Source organism: Cervus canadensis, chromosome 11 (assembly GCF_019320065.1).
Source record: "Cervus canadensis isolate Bull #8, Minnesota chromosome 11, ASM1932006v1, whole genome shotgun sequence".
Taxonomy (NCBI): Eukaryota; Metazoa; Chordata; class Mammalia; order Artiodactyla; family Cervidae; genus Cervus; species Cervus canadensis.
Genome location: NC_057396.1, coordinates 18,848,410 through 18,868,757, shown reverse-complemented (window position 1 = coordinate 18,868,757; position 20,348 = coordinate 18,848,410). Strand labels below are relative to the sequence as shown.

Below are 20,348 nucleotides of genomic sequence, written 5' to 3'. Positions count from 1 at the left end.
AATAAAAATTTTTTAAAAGGGTATAATTTTAGTATTTATTTTTTGTAGAATGACTGTAATGTAATGTGACTTAAGCCTTGGACACCAATTGTTATTTCAATTCTTTAAATATAACTGATGTTTTATTTTTATGAATGTATTATTTAGATTTACATAGTGAAAATGGATCACAGAGATACTACTAATACCTTTATACACACACACAGACACAGACACACACACACAGACACAGACACACACAGACACACACACACACAGACAGACACACACACACACAGACAGACACACACAGACACACACATATATATACACACACACATATGTATATACACACACAGACACACACACACAGACACACACACACACATACACACAGACACACACACATATATACACACACACATATGTATATACACACACAGACACACACAGACACACAGACACACAGACACACACATATATATACACACACACACATATATATACATACACACACATATATATACACACACACACATACACACACACAGACACACACACACGCATATATACATACACAGACACACACACAGACACAGACACAGACACACAGACACACACATATATATACACACATACACACATGTATATACACACAGACACATACACACACACAGACACACACAGATATATACACACATACACACATGTATATACACACAGACACACAGACACACACACACAGACACACACATACATACAAACACACACACAGACACACACACACATATACATACACATATATGTATATACACACAGACATACACACACAGACACATACACACATACCCATACACACACACAGACACACAGACACACACAGACACACACACATATATACACACACACATATACATACACACATATACTTACACACACACATATATATACACACACACATGCATACACAGAGACACACACAGACATACACACAGAGACACACATAGACACATACATACACAGACACACACACATATACACACACAGACACACATACACACACATATACACACACAGACACACATATATACATACACACAGAGACACACACACACACACATACATGCAAATATTTATTTTACTATTGAGGTTAGTAATTCTCCCTTTGTGGAATTCTCTGTGCCGTACTCTAGTACTGAAATCTGCCCCCGTCCACTATCGTGCCATCATATTGCATTAAATAGTAACTGAGCTGTAGCGGGTCATAATGCTCATTTACAAGCCGTTATTAAATAAATGAGATAAAGCTATGGTTTTCTTCTCTCATTCTTTGGGGTTTGTATAATATTATAAGAGAAATGCAAACACTTTCAACTACAGACTATAATACCTGTATTTAGTGATTTATAGGCAATTGCCTGTATTTTAGTTTTCGCATGGGCAAATTTTGCTTTCCATTTTTTGCGGACATTATCCTCTAGGGAGATTTCCTAGCTTGAACTTGATATCACCATCTCTGCTTGCTTACTTTGTTTATTTTAAACTTGCTATTGGCATATAAATTACTTACATTGTTGTGTTAGATTCAGGCGTACAGCAGAGTGAATCAGTTATACACATACATATATGCACTCTTTTTTAGATGATTTTCCCAACAGGTCGTTACAGAGTATGGAGCAGTTTCCTGTGCTCTACAGAAAGTTCCTACTAGTTATTTATTTTATGCATAGTAAGGTGTATATGTCAATCCCTCTCCCACTAATCTTCTGCTTATTTCACATCTTAAGGGACCTAAAAGGGATGGTGTTTTGAACCTGAGCTTTTAAATTTTCTCTCACTTCCCCAGGAAAGCTGTGAGTCTGAGAAGAGCAGGTTTAATAAGGAGAGGGAAAGGAGAAGGTGTATTTTTTTTTTTTTTTTGACATCGTACGTTATTACAAAAAGGCACAGTTAAGTCTCTGGCATGCTCTAGGAAACAGAGAGTACTTGAATGGGAAATGGAATAAGGAAATAGAATTAACTTCCCTGACATAAGTTTATATCTTGGTCTCACTTTTTAACAAGTATTGTAAATTCCCGGAGAAATAAAACAGAATTAAATTAAAATACATACAGTATAGCAATACACTGGCAAGCTAAAGAGAATTCTTAAAAATTATTTCCTGTTTGGAATTATTACTACCATTCCCCACTCCCCTTGACCTTTTAGACTGGAGAACTGGAAAGGGTACTAAACAGCATATGGGCTGGTGTGTGTCTCCTTTTTTATTAATTAAATTTCCCCAACACTATGAAAGGACTTGGGTGCTCTAAGAAGGATGTAGACACCACTGGTCACTGAGCTCTACTTATCTGAGAGCCAGGTTGTGAGAAGAAGAACATGACAGGTGAGCAGAAAGCAGCAAACCAAGAGAAATAAGCATGCCTAATATTTAGTGTTATAATCAAATAAAAATTAAAGTTACAGGAACATATACTTATGATTTACACATACATTTATAATTACTGTGTTGTGTGCTACTTAGTAACACATAGAAGCGGCAGATGATTGTAGTGATTATCAATTTTATACAGTCAATCTAGAAAAGTGACTTTAAGACCCTTCCTTGTGAAGACTCCCGCACCTCCAGGGACGGCCAGATCTCCTTCTGACATGGGGCTTGTCGTCCAGGTATGAGTGAGGCTGGATGACAGATGGCTCTGCCAAAGATACTGGCAATCAGGACTAAGTTCTCCAGTGGGAGGCTGGTGACCTGGGAGAGTGCGGTCCAGCAGCTAGGGACCACCAGTGCTCCTTCCATCAACGTCTGTTCCTCTGAGGATGCTCTCCCAGGAGTGGGATGAAGGGTATGAGTAAAAGAGGCTCCTATTCAAGCATTTCTCTGGGGATGCCACAAATCAGGAGTGTGTTTGCTGAACCAGAATATACTCTTGAACACCCAGAGAAGGAGGAACATCAATTATTCACTTCTAAGTGTGAATTAATATCCGTTTTTTACTTTCTAGACTTCTAAACAGAGTGTGGGACCCTGTCACAGAGGATGCGGTGGAAACTGTTTTGAGTGGCTTTGGGCCCCCAGGAGATGGAGGGAAAAAGCATTGGATTAGGAGAAACCTGAAGGGTTAGAAAAATGTGGTGAAGGGAATAAAGAAAGGAAGGTGGCGAGAAGACGAAAGGAAGATTCTGGGTGCAACCTGTGGAGCTTGACACAGGCTATGCAAAGTTAAAGTGCGTGCAGGGTGTTTATGATGGGCTTGGCCTGCAGACCGGCGGGTACATGGTGGGAATTACTGTGAGAGCTTAACTGGCAAAGGAATCCAAACCAATCAGACTTATATGAGACAGACTGATGCTTCAAATGTCAGTTTCTTCATTTATACAAAGCAAGACCTATATATTTCTGACCAGTGAGCCACCAACAAGGTCTCTCTTCAAATAGGAGCTGTGTGTACACCTGAAAGTATGTCCTTCTTCAGAGGCCCTTTGCTTCTGGCAATCTGCAGCCTGTTTTTTCTTGTCGACAGTCCAGGCCTTCTGTCTGCGTTTTCCTTATAATGCATGCGTTCTTATTTGATTATAGAATGTCCATTTCACTAATCTGCTCTGATGACTGCTGGTGTATTCCATCAGAGAAACAATATCTAGCTTAACTGATCAAAGAGGCCATTGGTCAAAGAAAGTTTTTGGCCTTTATTGTTTTTTGGATTAGCCTAATTTTTGGACATCCTGGGCTTCAGTGCAGAGTCAAAACCATATAGTTATGAAGTCATAGTGTCCTGGCTTCATCCTACTTTAATGAAAATAAAGCACTTTTTTATGGCATCACATTTGTTACTTGCAAGTTATTATTTGTTATTTGCAAGTCACTGTAAGGAGAGAAATGTATATAATACTTCACACTTTATAAAGTCACATGGTATAAAGTGCATTTTGTTTTATGCTCCCTAATCTATTTGATACCCTATGCATTATCTTTTATTGAGGAACATACACAGTACATAACTAAGAAAAATTAGACAGGCAAATCAGTATGTTTTATGAGCTGCATAAAGTTTTTAATGTAATTTAAGGAAAACTATCAGTGCTAAAATACTTCAAAGATAACAGAAGATGCAGAACACAATGGGTTATTAAATTCCCCCCAAACCTCACTGTCAGGCTGTCTATCTAGAATCTGGTCCCCGACACACGGAATTCACATTGTGGTGTGTTTCAGTGGGGTTATGGTGGGTGGATCACAAAGAAATGCCGTCATCCATTAACAAAGGGTGGCACAACGGCTTGTCCTGAAAACCCACTTCTGAAAGAACGGCCACACCACAACAGTCTGTGAACACAGAGAACTGACTTCAAGCACAGAAGTCCTCTGGTGCCCTCAGTAAGCCCTGCGGCACTCGTATGCCCCCCATGCCAGGCTCCCATCTTCTTTGGTCCATGGAGAAGCGTCCTGGAGGGCAGAGGTGTCTGCCCCCTCGTCTGGGGAGAAGGGCCCCACCTTGGGCGGTGGGTCATTGGACATTGTCATGAAAGAGGTGAAAGGGTAGGGGGCCGGGGTGGGGTACCCCTGCGTGTGGTACAGATCCTCCAGCGCATGCAGTGAGTAGGACTGAACCCCGGTGAGGGGCCCCCCGCAGCCGGCGCTCCTGTGCTGGGCGACACCTCCTGACTCCAGCTGGGAGAGGCAGCCGGTGTTGGGTGCCAAGCTCTGCAGGGCATCGGCCGGCATGGGGTCTGGCTGGCTGAGGCCTTCGGGCACCGTCTGCTCCCACGAGTCCCTCTAAGGAGGATGGAAAGGTCACTGGGGTTAGTCCCTAGGTGATGGTCTGACGGGGACACATTTCCTTCCCGACACGGGGGCTGCTGGTCTGTGTCTTCCAAAGCCTGCTTTGGAAGCACAGCCTCCCGGTGCTGCCCAAGGCCTCCTTACAGGCGGCCTCTCCTCTGCTGTGGGACAGTGAACCTTCTAGTGCCTTTCTCTAGAATTAAGTGTGTGTGTAAATAGAGTCCTTTCCCCAGAAAACATTAAAAGAGTAAATGTGAAAATAATAAAATGAACATTTAGGCAGCATTTCATCTACCCCTGGAAGGAGAAGCCTCTAAATTACCGGGTGGGCTTCTAAGGGGGCTGGGAAGGCTACCCTGCCCCCAGGGAGCAAAGACCTGGAGCCTCATAGATTCGGGGCTGGAAAGGTTTAGGTCTGATTCACTGCTAGGCCACTTACTAGCTTCCTGCCTCTGAGTGCCTCACTTGGTTCATCTGTAAAATGGGGCTTTAATAACTGTACCCTAAGTTGTTGCCAGTATTAAATGAACATGTGCACATAATTCCCACTCTCTGGAGGCCTGTTTGGTCTAAAACCCCAGGCCCACAGATTCATTCCTTTGTGGTCGCAGGCTTTACAGCTTTGTATAAAAAGGTGATTCGTGTTCTTTCTTATAAACTCATCTCGGGAAGGACTGGGAGAGGAGAAGGTTCCAAAGGGGAGAAATACCGTGGGAGCGGGAGGAGCGAAGGGGAAGGAGAGAGGCGTCCTGGTGCACCTGCCCCGGGGACGGCCTCGCTGGGTCTGCGAGGTAGGTCAGTGCTCTTTTCTCAAGCGCTGGCGGAACAACGGGGGAACATCCGGGGGAATCCTTAGAGTGTTAACACAGTGGCTGAGTCCCATCCTATGCAGTCGTCCTGCCCCGACCCCTGCATAGACACAGCCTCCTACCGCGTGGCTGGCACAAATCCCCGAGGAGGGCTCTCTGGGCGTGGATCCTGGCCTCTCCCGGGGCGAGCAGACCCTTGGCTGCTGGGCGCACGGGCTGCCCAGGGCCGCGGGAACCCCGACCTTGGTGACCCCCTAAACTAAGCCTCTGCTTAGTACTCACCAGCATGAAGTGTGCGGGGTCGCTGGGGAAGGGCGGCGGCAGGAGCGGCGGCAGGGGCGAGGCGCTGAACAGGGTGCCGCTGTTGGGGGTCAGGGCCGTGGGGCGGTGGTCCCCGTACGGCTCCGGGAAGTAGGGGTCCAGCAGGGCCGCGTGGCCCTGCCCTGCTGAGGACTCGCAGCCAAAGGGCTTGGCCCCGCTTGACGTGCAGGCGTCGTTGGCAAACTGCTTGGTGTTGTGAAAGTCCGGGTCGGAGAGGAAGGATCTCCTGACACCATAGTACCCTGACATCACCGGTGAGCCTGTTGCCAAGGGGAAAACAGACGGGCAAATGTTTCCTTGGAGGAAGTCAAGGCATATCTATGGCAGCTGGGTCTTTCCACGTGTGGCATGGTGTTTCTAACTCAGAACTGACGCCAAGGCCAACATTTAAATAGATAGATGGCTTGAAAAGCATTCAATAGAGCGGCATTACCGCTTTTAAGTACTCTGGCCCCCCAAACTGATAGGTTTCAGGTTCGAGCTGCCTTTGGTAATGAGCTCACTTTACGTGGAGATATTACTGCCCAGTGTCTCTCACATACACATTTTTCGGGCACACCTTCTGTCTGTGAGGCACTCTACTAGGTAGTGGCTGGGCCAAAGAGGACAGGGTAAGAACCCCCTGGCATTTGCTGTTATCTAATGAAGCATCTTTTTCACAGCTTCTGAGCCTTGTCCCCATAGATTAAGAGGCTGCTTCTGGGGCATACTATGTGAGATTCAGTTTCTCTAGATAAGGTGACACTGACCTCACCCCGAATCAGAGGCAAGTTGTACTCTTCTTTTGATTTTTGTGTACTGACGGTGACTTGCACCTAGCAGGCAACGGAAAATGGTTTGCCTTGTTTGGCTTCTGCGAAGCCAAGTTAGAGGACCACGGAAAACGTTTTCTGGCTTTGAAGAGTCTGGTGTTATTTGCTGCCCTCTCGTGGCCAGTTTGAGTCCCCACTCAACTCCCCTGGGCCCTGCAAGCTTGAGAAGGGAAATCCTGGCACAGAAAGCCCCCCTTGGTGGAAACCTGGAGAGGCCGAAACTAAGACTCTCCTTTAAGGGAAGGCCAGTGAAATAGTCCCAGAGGAGAAGAGATGTGTTTGCTAAATGTTTTCTGAACCTATAGCTCAGTTGTATCAGGGCGCCCTGTATCATTTAGGAGCATAGACTTAAGGACTGTAAAACAGATTTTTTTCCCCCCAGCTGGTGTTGGGTGTGATCCAGTTAGCTCAGACCTACTCCCTTAACCACAAAAGAGTTGATCTGGGAGGAAGTTGTAGGTGCTTGTCTTTCCTACTTTCCACGATGGCAGTGGACTGCTTCTGAGCTTTGTCCCTGCCCACCCTGCCCACTCTTCTGCAGGGAGAGAAGACAGACTCATCAAGACCCTCCTCCTTGTTACCCTGACTCAGTTGTAGGCGACTCTCCAGACACAGCACTTAGACCCCTGCTACTCAAGGCGGCACATTGTATTGTTCTCAGTACTCTCTCGTCTGAGCGTAGTCCTCTTTCCCGTTGACCCACCAGCCCTACGCGGGCAGAACTTAGATCTTATACATTTTCTGTAAACCCAGTAGTATAATACTATGTGCAACAATTCATGTAAATTTATTCATTCATTCAAAAGAAATCAAAATTCCTTGCAGAAACTTAACAGCACAATTCCACTCACTCTATTTCCATCTTAAATTCTATAGCCCCCGAATTCTAATCTGCTCATGAATTTGAAAGCTGCTGTTAGAGGTTTCATCATAAACATACTTCTCTGAAAAAAATACCTGTGCCCGTGAAAATCAATATCAAAAATAAGCTTTTGTTTCATGCTGTGAATCTATATCCATTGTAGTGGTTAAGGCTGCGAACAGCAAGGAGACTAAGTAAAAAAGGCTACCAGTCTCTCCTGTCTGCATTTCCAATTTCCAAATAAAAAAACACAGAGAAAAAGTCCTTTGCTGTTTAAACATGTATTTTTTTCTCCTTAAAAAGAGGAAGAGCCATTCCAGATAATGAGAGAGGCTGCAGAAATTTTCTTCTGTAGAATGGAGCAGATACAGCCAAATTCCAATGACAGTAAATATGATTGGGAAACATGGCATAGAGACATTCAGACATGCGGGATCTTCTCCTGCTCTAATTTCTTTCCCTTATCCAGTTCTGAAGATGACCCAAATTAGTGGGAAAACCTATGCCACTTCTGAGTTTGGAAGTGGAATTCTCCAGGCAAGAATACTGGAGTGGGTTGCTGTTCTCTTCTCCAGGGGATCTTCCTAACCCAGGGTTTGAACCGGGGCCTCCTGCATTGCAGGCATATTCTTTACAATTTGAGCCACCAGGGAAGCTGTAAAAACTGGATGAAGGGCCTAATTGCTATTATTGCTTTTGCCCAATAAGCTTATACTGGACAGAACTCATTCCAAATTCAGGAACAGCTGCCATGAGGTCTGATTTTACATTTTAAAAATAAGTATTTCAAAGCACCAAAATGTTCAAAGTCTTGTAAGGCATCTATGGAAGAATGGAAGCCTAAATGCCTGATTTACTTCAAAGGGAGGGAATCGACCCCCTTGAACTGCAATACTTACCTGGCACCGGGCCAAATGGAGACTGAGTGGAACCGACACTGCCCTGGAAGAAAGAGGGGCATGCATGTTTTATTCTTTTAAAGAATTTTAATTGGCAGATAATTGCTTTACAATACTGTGATGGTTTTTGCCATACATGAAAATGAATCGGCCGTAGGCATACATGTGTCTCCCCCCTCTTCCCTCCTCCCTCCCCATCCCGCCCCTCCAGGTTGTCTTTAGTTGCAAGTTTGAACTTAAAGATTAAGAATACATTTCACAAATTTTATTTTCTACTGCTAAGAAACTGAGAATTGACAACAAGTTGAATACAAGTACCAGAAAACGAACTTCTACAAGGGACAGAAAGAAATCAAAGTTTTAGATTCTGGTAAACATGCCAAAAAACATAGACTACGTGAAAGGAAATCATTTATCCTTTTTTTTTTCCCTCTACTGTTTGCGTTAATGAAAGTGAAATTTGCTTAGTCATCTCCAACTGTTTGCAACCCCATGGAATATACAGTTTATGGAATTCTCCAGGCCAGGATACTGGAGTGGGTAGCCTTTCCCTTCTCCAGGGGATCTCCCAACCCAGGGATTGAACCCAGGTCTCCCACATTGCAGGTGGATTCTTTACCAGCTGAGCCACAATATCCTTCCGCATATCCTTCCACAATATGTATCAGTGATTTATACAAATGGGCTTTGGACTTCCCAGGTGGCGCTAGTGGTAAAGAACCCGCCTGCCAATGTGAAAGACATGGGAGATGCAGGTTTGATCCCTGGGTTGGGAAGATCCCCTGGAGAAGGGCACGGCAACCCACTCACTCCAGTATTCTTGCCTGGAGAATCCCATGGACAGAGGAGCCTGGCGGGTTACAGTCCACAGGGTTGCAAGGACGACTGAAGCAACTTAGCACGCATATGACACACATGTTTATATAGGTACATACATACATAAATAAGGTTGTATTTGGTGTTACCATTGAATGGCCCCCTTTTAAACTGGCTGCCTCCCTGTAGAATGGACGTTTCACTAAGGGTAGAAACCTTGACTGTGACTTGTTCTCTGCATCCAGAACAGGGAGTGATTCAAAGTAGACACAATAAAAACATGTGGAATAAAAATAGCAGTTTAATGAGCATAGCAGGTTGAGGATGTTGAATTATTGTCTCCTGGAAAGATATATTGAAGTCATAATTACCAGTACCTGTGAATGTGAACTTATTTGGAAACAGGATCTTTGAAGCAGTAACTAATTAATTTAAAACGAATTTACTCTGAAGGCTTGTGGGCCCTAAATCTAATATGACTGGTGTCCTCATAAGAAGAGCGGAGACAAACACAGACGCAGAGGGGAGAAGGCAGTCTGAAGAAAGAGACAGAAATTTGAGAGCTACAGTTTCAAGCTCAGGGCCACTAAGGTTTGCCAACAACCTTCAGAAGCTGGGGAGGGGGGTTTCCCCAGTAGCTCAGCAGTAAAGAATCTGCCTGCAATGCAGGAGATCCAGGAGGCGAGGGTTCGATCCTGGGGTTGGGAAGGTCCCTTGGAGGAGGGCATGAAAACCCACTCCAGTATTCTTGCCTGGAGAATTCCATGGACAGAGGAGTCTGGCGGGCTACAGTCCATGGGGTCTCAAAGAGTTGGACATGAATGAAGCAACTAGGCACCCAAGCGCCTATGCCAGAAGCTAGGAAGAGGCAGACAAGGGTGTACCCCTAAAGCCTTCAGAGGAACTGGCCCTCCTGACAACTCGATTTTGGACTTCTAGCCTCCAGATCTGTAAGAAAATAAATTATTTTTTTAAGTTGCTTAGCTTGCGGTAATTTGTTACTGAGCCTTAGGCATGCCCTAATACAGGGCGTGATTGATGATGAAGCAGAATTCACTGCAGTGTGAGAAGGGGCCCTGTAGGAGTAAGATGGGATGAGGTGGAAACTTAAGCTGTATTAGGGATGGGGTGGGGAACACGTCCTGGGGGAGGAGATGCTCAAGCTGACTGCTGAAGGAAGGGTATCCAGGTGTGTCGAGTCTTAAAATGCCAATTCTGGCTCCAAGATGCCCAGGAACAAACTAAGTGGAAAATGTAGCTGTAAAAGTGAAGAGGTATCAACATCCACTTTTTCAGATTTGAGTTCTTAGTCCTGTCTTGACCCTGATAATCCTACAGACTCTCAAGCATTGGAGGGATTTTATAGAGTCTTATTCACCCAGCACTCAGTGCCGAAATCCTCTCCAATGTTATTAACCCTGGGTGCATTCAGCCTTTAGTGATGGAGAACTCAGCACCCTCTGAGAAAGCCAATTTCTTCTTTGGCAACTTCTGTTACAAAGTAGGATGAAAATAGTCTTGAACTTATTTCTAATCTCCTTGGTCCATAAAGAATAAGTTAAACCCTTCTTCCATAAATAGCTCTTCAAATATCTGAGAGTAACCCATCATTTCCCAACTGTCTTAATCAGACTGGGCTGATATAACAAACACCATAGACTTTGTGGCTTAAACAAGAAACACTTCTCCCAGTTATGGAGGCTGGAAGTTTGAGATCAGGGTGCCAGCATGGTTGAGTTCTTTGGGGGGCCTTCATCCTGGTTTGCAGATGGCTGTTTTCTTGCACTGCCTTCATGCGGCACAAAGAGAGATCATCTTTCCCATGTGTCTCTTCTTATAGGAGCACCAGTCCCATTCATGTGGCTAAACCCTCCTGACTTCATTACCTCCCCAAAGGACCCATCTTAAAATACCATCATACTGGGGACCAAGGCTTTAACATATGAATTACGGAAGAAGGGGGTGAGGTATACAAGGCTTCCATCCATAGGACTAAATTGGAATTTTATCTTCTCTAGGGAAATACCCACCAAGTGGCAAGTTTTATTTTCTTGGGCTCCAAAATCCCTGAGGATGGTGATTGCAGCCATGAAATTAAAAGACGCTTCCTCCTTGGAAGGAAAGCTATGAAAAACCTAGACAGCATATTAAAGAGCAGAGACACCACTTTGCCGACAGAGGTCTGGATAGCCAAAGCTATGGTTTTTCCAGTAGTCATGTACAAGATGTGAGAGTTGGACCATAAAGAATGCTGAGCACTGAAGAATTGTTGCTTTTGAACTCTGGTGCTGGAGAAGACTCTTGAGAGACCCTTGGACTGCAAGGAGATCCGACCAGCCAATACTAAAAGAAAATCGCCCCTGAATGTTTGTTGAAAGGACTGATGCTGAAGCTGAAGCTTCAATACTTTGGCCAGCTGATGTGAAGAACTGACTTATTGGAAAAGACCCTGATGTTGGGAAAGATTGAAGGCAGGAGGAGAAGGGGACGACACAGGATGAGATGGTTGGGGGGCATCGCTCAATGGACATGAGTTTGAGCAAACTCTGGGAGATAGTGGAGGACAGGGAAGCCTGGCGTGCTGCAGTCCATGGGGTCGCAAAGAGTGGGACACGACTGAGCGTCAGACACGGCTTAGCGACTGAACAATAGCCACTCAGAGGTAGCACGGTATTTGAAAGTGCAGACTTTGGAATGAGTGTCTATATTTGAATCCTGGCTCTGCCTCTTGTTTGCTATGTGATCTTAGGCACATGACAATTAAATATGATCTTATATGTCATGCACTGAGAATAGTTCCTGGTTTTGAGTAAGGAGGGCATAAGTATTAGCTATTATCACTCAGATGCATTTTTACGTTTCTTCAAATCTATGGTTTATTCCTGTAAACACGTCTCCATGTCTGAAGTTAAAGTTTTTTAAAAAATTATTTTACTGATGTAGAGTTGATTTACAATGTTGTGTTAACTTCTACTGTAGAGCAAAATGATTCAGTTATACACATTCTTTTTCCTATTCTTTTCCATTATGGTTTATTACAGGACATTGAATATAGTTCCCTGTGCTACACAGTAGGATTGTTTTTAAAATTTTACAAAATATCCATTCTATTTATAGTAGTTTGCCTCCGTTAATCCCAAACTTCTTAGTAGGTGAACAATATGTGTGGGGTCCAAGGTGAGTGTAGGTCAGGATGCTGTGATGTCTTGTACGGGAAGGAAAGGAGGTGGTGATTAATTAGAGAAGAGCTTGTGTTGGGGCACATTTTCCCATGTTGCCAGGGCCCATGTTATCTAGTGTTTCCCTCTGCTCTCCAGCTCTTTCTGGCTGGGTCTCTCCTCAAAGGCCCACGCCAGGACCCGTTCCCTCTGCCTCTTGCCTCAGCCTGGGGAAGCAGAGTGTGGCAGGGTGGTGGCTGTCCTGGGCGCTACCTCGGGGGGTGTCCTGTTGCCTTCTTGCCTCCGTTTCTGTCTGCCTGCTCCCCTTAAACTGCTCTGGCCAAGGCTGGGGCCAGGAGGGAGGCTTCCTGTGAAAGGCGGGGTGCATGTCCAGCTGGACAGACAGAGTATGAGCACGTCTCAGTAATGCACCAGCATCAGCCGGCCCGGCCCTGGCCTCGGCCTGAAGCGTGAGCGAAGGTTACCCTGGGGTCACGCAGTCCCTGCAGCGTCTGCCACCACCAACGCCACCGCCAATCTCCCTCCATCCCTTTTCCTTCTGCCCAGTTTTACTTATTACTGTGGAAATGCCAGCCCTGTACCCCCAATCCAGTTTTAATACCTGAAGAACTTTCATAATGACTAGGCTAATTGATTTTATTTGTTACTTGATGAAAAGAAGCCTCTTGTGTTCGTTTCCCCTACATAATTTTGCCCTTTACCTGCTGTGGAAATTAAACACTATTTCCATTCTTTATGGGCAGTCATAAAATTTTACCTTGCGCGTATTTAACAAAGCCTACAAAGAGTATCTTAAGCCTCCCACTGACAGACAAGACCCTTAGGACATTAACTCTTTTTGCTCCTCTCCTAATGTGCCTGAGTATGTAATTTCTTGAATTTTTAGCTTAAACCTCCACAAATTAAACATGATTATTTTCATCATCATTTTGCCAAGTAAATATGTATTAGAATTACTACATGTTTACCATTTTCTTTGCTTATCTGTCCTCCAAACTTTTTTCTAGATTCATTGTCCTTCTTCTGAAAGAAACCTTTAGAAAATCCCTTTCCTGTAGGTGGTGGTGGTTTAGCCTCTAAGTCATGTCTGACTCTTTATGACCCTATGGACTGTAGCCCAGTAGGATCCTCTATCCATGAGATTTCCCAGGCAAGAATATTGGAGTGGGTTGCCATTTCCTTCCCCAGGGGATCTTCCCGACCCAAGGATTGAACCCGTCTCTTGCATTGCAGGCAAGTTCTTTATTGACCTAACCATCTGGAAAGTCGGTGTTGGTGGCAACTTCCAGCTTTTATGTAACTGAAAATATAATTCCTTTTGCCTTTGTACTTAAAAGATACTATTTCTGGATTCACAATAGTAACTTTACAAGTATTCTTCTCTCAGCACTTTAAAGATTTCACTTCACTGTCTTGTGTCTTCCATGATTGCTGTTGAGAAGTTTGTTATTAACCTTACAGATATTCTATGTAACAATCTTTCTTTCTTTTCTGACTACCCTTTAAAGTATACTCCCTTTGGTTTTAAGATTTTTCAGCTTCACCTCCTTTTATCTTGAGATAGATTTTTAAAATGTATTCTGATTGTATAGGATGTGCTTCATGTGACTGGGGATGCATGTCTTTTGGAAAAGTTTCAACCATCTTTTACTTAAATATTATCTTGTCTGTATTATCTGTGTTCTCTCCTTCTGAGTCTTCGATGTTTGTTAAATCTTTTACTTTTATCCTCAATAAATTCTCACCTTCTCTTTACTTTCCCTTTATCCATGATTCTATGTTCTATGTTTTGGAACAGATTGGCATAGATTTCTTCAGCTCTATATCCAGTTCATTAATTCTGTCTTCAACAGCAGCTAATTTGCTGTTTAACTCATGCATTGATTTCTTTTAGTATCAATGATTAGATATTTTTTCAGTCCTAGGAATTCTATTTGATCTATTAAAAATATTGGTTGGTATTTTGTTGATTGTTCACTATTTTTTATTATTATTTCTGTTTTAAAATTTTGTATTTGGTTATGCTAATACCAAAATTCTCCAAAAGTCCTGGGAATTTGTTTATGCTCTCATTCCTAGTGATTTGTTTCCTTATGCATTTGGTAATCTTTGATTGAAACATGTATCTGGGTTGACCTTAACCTGTGAAAATCTGAGTTCCTAACATGAGGTTGGGTTTCTCCAGAAGATTTATGCTTATATTTCTTGGGAAGCAGCTCCCTTCCAGGTTCCCCAGTCCTAGGTTTAGCTACCCCAAACTTAGCAAAACTAGCTCAAGGACCAGTCAGTCTTCACATAGAAAGCTAGTTTGGGCCCCTGTCCTCTGGGGACTCTGCCTTTCCAGTGTGATCATCTTCTCATCATTCAGTGTCTTTATTTCTGCTCAAATATTTCCCCTCCCTTCCATGTCAACCCTCAAATCACCCCATCAAACCCCCTAGTTTTACTGGTTTCCCTTGTATCCTACCAGCTCAACAAATCAGCAAAAAATATTTATGCAGGATCCAGTTTTTTTGTGGGTTTAATCTCCCCACCTCCAGACCATTGACTCTGCCTGAAACAAAATCACATCCCTAAGGATTAAAAACAGAAGTAGATGCTGTCCTGTCTTTCACATACCAGATTTAAAAATTTTTTTTCTATGACTTTCAACATTTTCCAGCAGAGATATGAGTTATAATAAAATTCATAAGCACATACTTGTAGAAATTTTATAAGCACACATTTAGGCACGTGACCAAATATGTTATATTACTATCTCACTTAATTATCAAACCACCCCAGAAGGTAAGTAGTATTATTTTCATCTTAATGATGAGGAAATTGAAATAGAGAATAACTCAGGTTCCTCTGCAGATAGGGTTGTTGCTGGTGATAATGGTATGATTTCAGGGTTTGTTTCTTTTATTTAAAAAAATTTTTTTTTATTGGAGTGTAGTTGATTTATAACATTGTGTTAGTTTCAGGTATATAGCAAAGTGATTCAGTTATAGATATACATATATCCACTCTTTTTAAGATTCTTTTCTCATATAGGCCATTATGGAGTATTGAGTAGAATTCCCTGTGCTATACCGTAGGTTCTTAGTAGTTATCTATTTTATACATAGTAATGTGTATATGTCAGTCCCAATCTCCCTATTCATCCCTCCCCCACCCCTTGTGAACCGTAATTTGTTTTCTACATTTGTGACTCTACTTCTGTTCAAAACTTATTTCATAACTACCACACCAGACTGCCTTCCAGGAGTTTTAATAACTGGAAAATAGAAGTGGGAAAACATCATAGTTTAAAAATTTAGTATAAAGGAGACTTAGGATATTAAGCATTACTGACTCAATGGACCTGAGTTTGAGCAAGCTCTGAGAGTTGGTGACGGACAGGGAAGCCTGGTGTGCTGCAGTCCATGGGGTCTCAAAGAGTCGGAAATGATTGAGTGACTGAACTGAACTGAACTGAGGACATTCAGAGAAACCAAGTAATTAAATAAATGCTCACAAAGAAGATTCAGTGGGATTTAGATTTCTCTGTGTTTGTGTGTGTATATATACACACACTTCCATATCTATATCTATCTATCTATACATTTTTAGCCTTCAGTGGGTATTCCATTTTGGGGGGAGGAGTTCAAATTATTTAAGGCATAATTATGTACAATGCAATTTCCAACTTGTAAGCATATGATTTGATCAATTTTGACCATTTCAAAAAGCTCCTATATGATCTCCCCCATTGTGGTATAAAACATTTCCACATAATTAATTATTTATAGCTATAATCAGTGCTTATGGTGACCTGCGAAATAGTTAGATTGGATAAGTCATATAAAAGGCAATGATAGCACACAACTTCTGTTCATCTCACAGAACATAGAAGAGTTCTAAAAGGCCTATGTTGGGATCAGGAAGGGTTTCACTGGACTGATTTCAGAGCTGGTATCCCAGATTCATATGTTGAGAAAGAACAGCCTAAGACATGAGCCTTAGATACGCACTAGGTATCTTTGCCCATGTGAAGGGAAAACACATTTCTTTTTACCTTGTTCAAGATATTATATTCATTCAGTTGCATCTCACCATATGAATTCTTTAGAAATAATATTGAAATTAATATTGAAAAGCCCATAACTTTTGACCAAACAAGATGGTATATAATTTTTATTTTGCATACAGCAAACAACAGGATCTTGCAATGCCAGGTAGCCAAATTTAGAGGTTTACATTTGAATGAAATTTGCCAGTGTGCAACTTCCTGTAGCTAACACAGTAGCCTCACAGCTGCCCTGAAAGCCCCTCCATGAAAATGAGTTAATTTGAACTAATAGGTCACCATGATAGTAAAGTGATAAGATCAGGAGTTTCCCTTTACTACATTCATTGTCATTTTTATGACCCTATACTATTTTTAGGTGCAGCCTGAAAATTGAAAGACCGTGTGAGATGTACTAAAGAAGAGGGCTGCAAGGCGTGTAAGATTTTTCACGATATATATTTTAAAAATTCCGACTATATAGTTTGAAAGTGTCTCTTTAAACTCGAAGATATTGCTGCTGCTGCTAAGTCGCGTCAGTCGTGTCCGACTCTTCATGACCCCATGGACTGTAGCCGACCAGGTTCCTCCGTCCATGGGATTTCCCAGGCAAGAGTACTGGCCTGGGTTGCCATTGTCTTCCCTGAAGATGTTGCTGCTAATGCTTAAATAAAAACCATAGCCTCTGCTGAATGGCTGGGATTCCTTTTCAAGGTATTCACAGTATATTTAATTTCTCACTGTCATCATATTGATGATTGGGAGAGAGGTAGAGATGATGATATACTGAACATTTTAAAACCATATTTTAATATCTGAATTGAGAACAACCATTAGTCACACAATTTTCCTCCAACTTTGAAATGAATGCCAGGTATAACGTTGTTATCCTTTAAATAGGTATCTGTGTTAGGATGGAATACCTTCTTCCTCCACAAGAAAATGGGCATAGAGAATTAGATGCCTTAGCTAATGTGACAAGTATGTAGTAGATCTGGGGCATTCTGATTGGTGTGAACTCTTATGCAGTGACTCAACTATAACAAGCCTGTTCTAATAAGTCTTATTAATTTTGAAAAGTTTGAAAAAGGTTTTGATTTATGAACCAGTTATCTGAGTTACCTAGTAATTTAGCCATAAATATTGATAAAAGAAATACTCCATAATGAATAGGAACTAGAGTTTTAAGCATCTACCATGTGTCAGATGCTTTATGTAATGTTATCTGATTAAAAAGTAGATATTATCATCTTAAGTTTACAAAAGAGGAAACCAAGCATCAGAGAAGTTAAGTAACGTGTCCCAAATTATCTATCTTATAAATTACAGGACTAGGATTTAAACCCAAACTCTCTGATTTTAAGATTTATTCCCTCTCAAGCTCTCAGTGAGGTAACCAGTAGGTTTTGTGCACTAGACCTTCCATCAAACCAAAGATAGCTCCTGGCAATTCTGACATGCTGAGTACAATGTTGAATGCTTCAGGTGCTAGAAAAAATGCAACCAAAGGGCTTAGATTAGGATCTACTTAGGGACAAAAGCCATTTGCTATAGATTAAGTATGGCCACAATTACTCTGCAGCTCTTCCCATCAATAAGTGGCAGACCTCTACTGGTCTTGAATCTGGGATGGTTTTGTGACTTGTTTTGGCTAGTAGAATGTGGACTAGCATTTTATGAATACCTCCTTCATGCCAGACTCTATGCCAGGCACTTTATATATATTAGTATGTGTCTCATCGCTTTTAGTAATTAACATTTGTGTACTTTATATACTCTGCATAATGCTAAGTGATTCACATTGTTTCATTAAAGCCTTGCCATTATACCAGTGAAATAGATCACTGTGATTCTAGATTACAGATCGGAAAACTAGCTGGCAGTGTAAAGACTGTCAAGGTCACAGAACTAGTGAGTGACACAGGCTGGATTCTAATAGATCTGCTCGAGCTATGCACGTAGAGAGGGGAGGTTGGGGTAGGGATGAGCGTAACAGTGGCCGTGAGCTGCTGTCCTGAGGGAAGTGACTGAACACTTCACACTGTAGGTGATATATGAATCTTGTTTTGAAGGATGACAGGAAATCAGTAAGCAGGTAGGATAAGGGGTCTCATTGTTGAGGGGCAAAGCAAAGGCTCAAATGTGTGGACAGCATGTCACAGATGTGGAAATATGCAGACAGGAAAGCCGGAGGAAGGAGCAAGTGCCAGGTTATAAAGAGCATTTTTTTGAGCCAGGCTGAAGGAACTTGGACTTTGTCCACTAACAGAAGTTGTTCTTTAGACAGCTATTAGCAGTGTAGACATACTGAGAGTGACATTCTAGGAAATTTAATCTGGGGCTGAAAATGATGGTCAGAAATGGTTGGTGTGGGGAGTGTATGGGCTCCTGGAGCTTCCCAGATCTGTGATACAGGCCCGACGGGCTCTCGGTGGGGCAGGGTTGGGGAGGCCAGCAGGTGACGTTTATATCCACTTCTATTTGGCTTTGTGTTGGAGCCTGGTGAAGGCTGATATTCGCCCTGTGAGTGCTAAGGGCTGCTGGCCACCTGTCCCAGTTGTACCAATTCCCAGGGCTCTTTGTCTCTTTTCTTCTTTATCTCCAGCCTCCCCATTGAGACCCGTGTGTAAAGAGGGGCCTGGCATGTCCCGCTCATGCGGCCCTATTTACAGAGGAAAAAACCCTATGTCCTTAAATGATTTAAGAGGTCACTGTATAGGTCCAATCCTAAAGCCTGTAAGAATCTGTGAGGAAGTAATATTGAAACATAGATCTTTAAAAACATTTGCCTTGATTCTATAAAGCCTAGATTATAGAGTATTTATCTCACAAAGAAGAGTTGATTTGGGGCACCTTATCTCCAATATCTCAGGTGACAGAAGGGACTATGCAATTGATATAAGATGGAGACATGTTAGTATGAAGTGCTTTGCCTAATGCCTTCAAACATATAGAGGTAAAATGAAGACTAAAACAGACCTGTTTAAATTTTCTCTTGGGAGAAGGAAATTCACCACAAGAACACTATGCATTTTTGTAATAGTGCATGTAAATAACATAGATTTTGATATTGATTAACTTGGTGCAACAACTTAATTTCTTTATAATAAAATGTCATAGAGAAATTCTGGAAGATTGCACATGACCCTGGGAAGTAGAACAAGTAGGCAGGGAAGGTCAGTAGACTTAAAAAAAAAACTATACTGTTTCATTAAGTTTGAAATTTTACCATGTGTTATTTTTGTAATTGAAACTAGTTAATAAAAATTAAAAACCAGAATTTAGGTCTTGTATCTTTATTGTAGATTTCAAAAATTAAAAAAAAAAATCTGTGGTTACAACTGTCTTACATTTCTGGTCTATGAACTATTTTATGCCCTTTGGAAAGTAACACTATTATAGAATTCCAAACTTCTGACAGTTTCTTAAAATTTTACTGTTAAAACTTTCCTGCTTGGCACAAAATTATGTCCAGGCTGCCTCTGTGAGAAAGTTATTTCTGTTGCCTGAGTTACAAAATGAAACACATTTTTTTTTCACCTTTGGGTCTTGGCTTGCCTTTGGAATGTTATTTGTATTTATGTATATCAATAGCTAAGTTAGAATGACAGGAGCTACTGGGATGCACATTAATAAATGGTATCGTACAGTTTGGCCAGAACGAAATGTGCAGAACTTCAGCTCTGCCAGATGGACTTGCTATGGCGGTTTCACTGAAAAACTTGATTACTTTTGCAAGCTGAGTAAAAGAATTCACCACCAGGAAATATTTCAAATTTCATGACATTAAAAACAACCACTACAGAACCAATAAGACAGCCAAAAAAAAAAAAATAAGGTGCTTGTAAAAAGTTTGC

At 42.1% G+C, this 20,348-nt stretch overlaps 1 protein-coding gene across 1 annotated transcript in view; it reads right to left on the bottom strand.

The window, feature by feature from the left end:
- Positions 1 to 4,055: 4,055 nt before the first annotated feature.
- Positions 4,056 to 20,348, bottom strand: part of C11H11orf53 (chromosome 11 C11orf53 homolog) — a 38,651-nt gene continuing 22,358 nt past the window's right edge. Inside the window, exons 3-5 of the mRNA XM_043482800.1 lie at positions 8,467 to 8,509; positions 5,855 to 6,153; positions 4,056 to 4,757 (exon numbers count right to left, since the gene is read on the bottom strand). Coding sequence (XP_043338735.1) covers positions 4,356 to 4,757; positions 5,855 to 6,153; positions 8,467 to 8,509 — 744 coding nt within the window. The 3' untranslated portion in view covers positions 4,056 to 4,355. The remainder of the gene's footprint in view (positions 4,758 to 5,854; positions 6,154 to 8,466; positions 8,510 to 20,348) is intronic.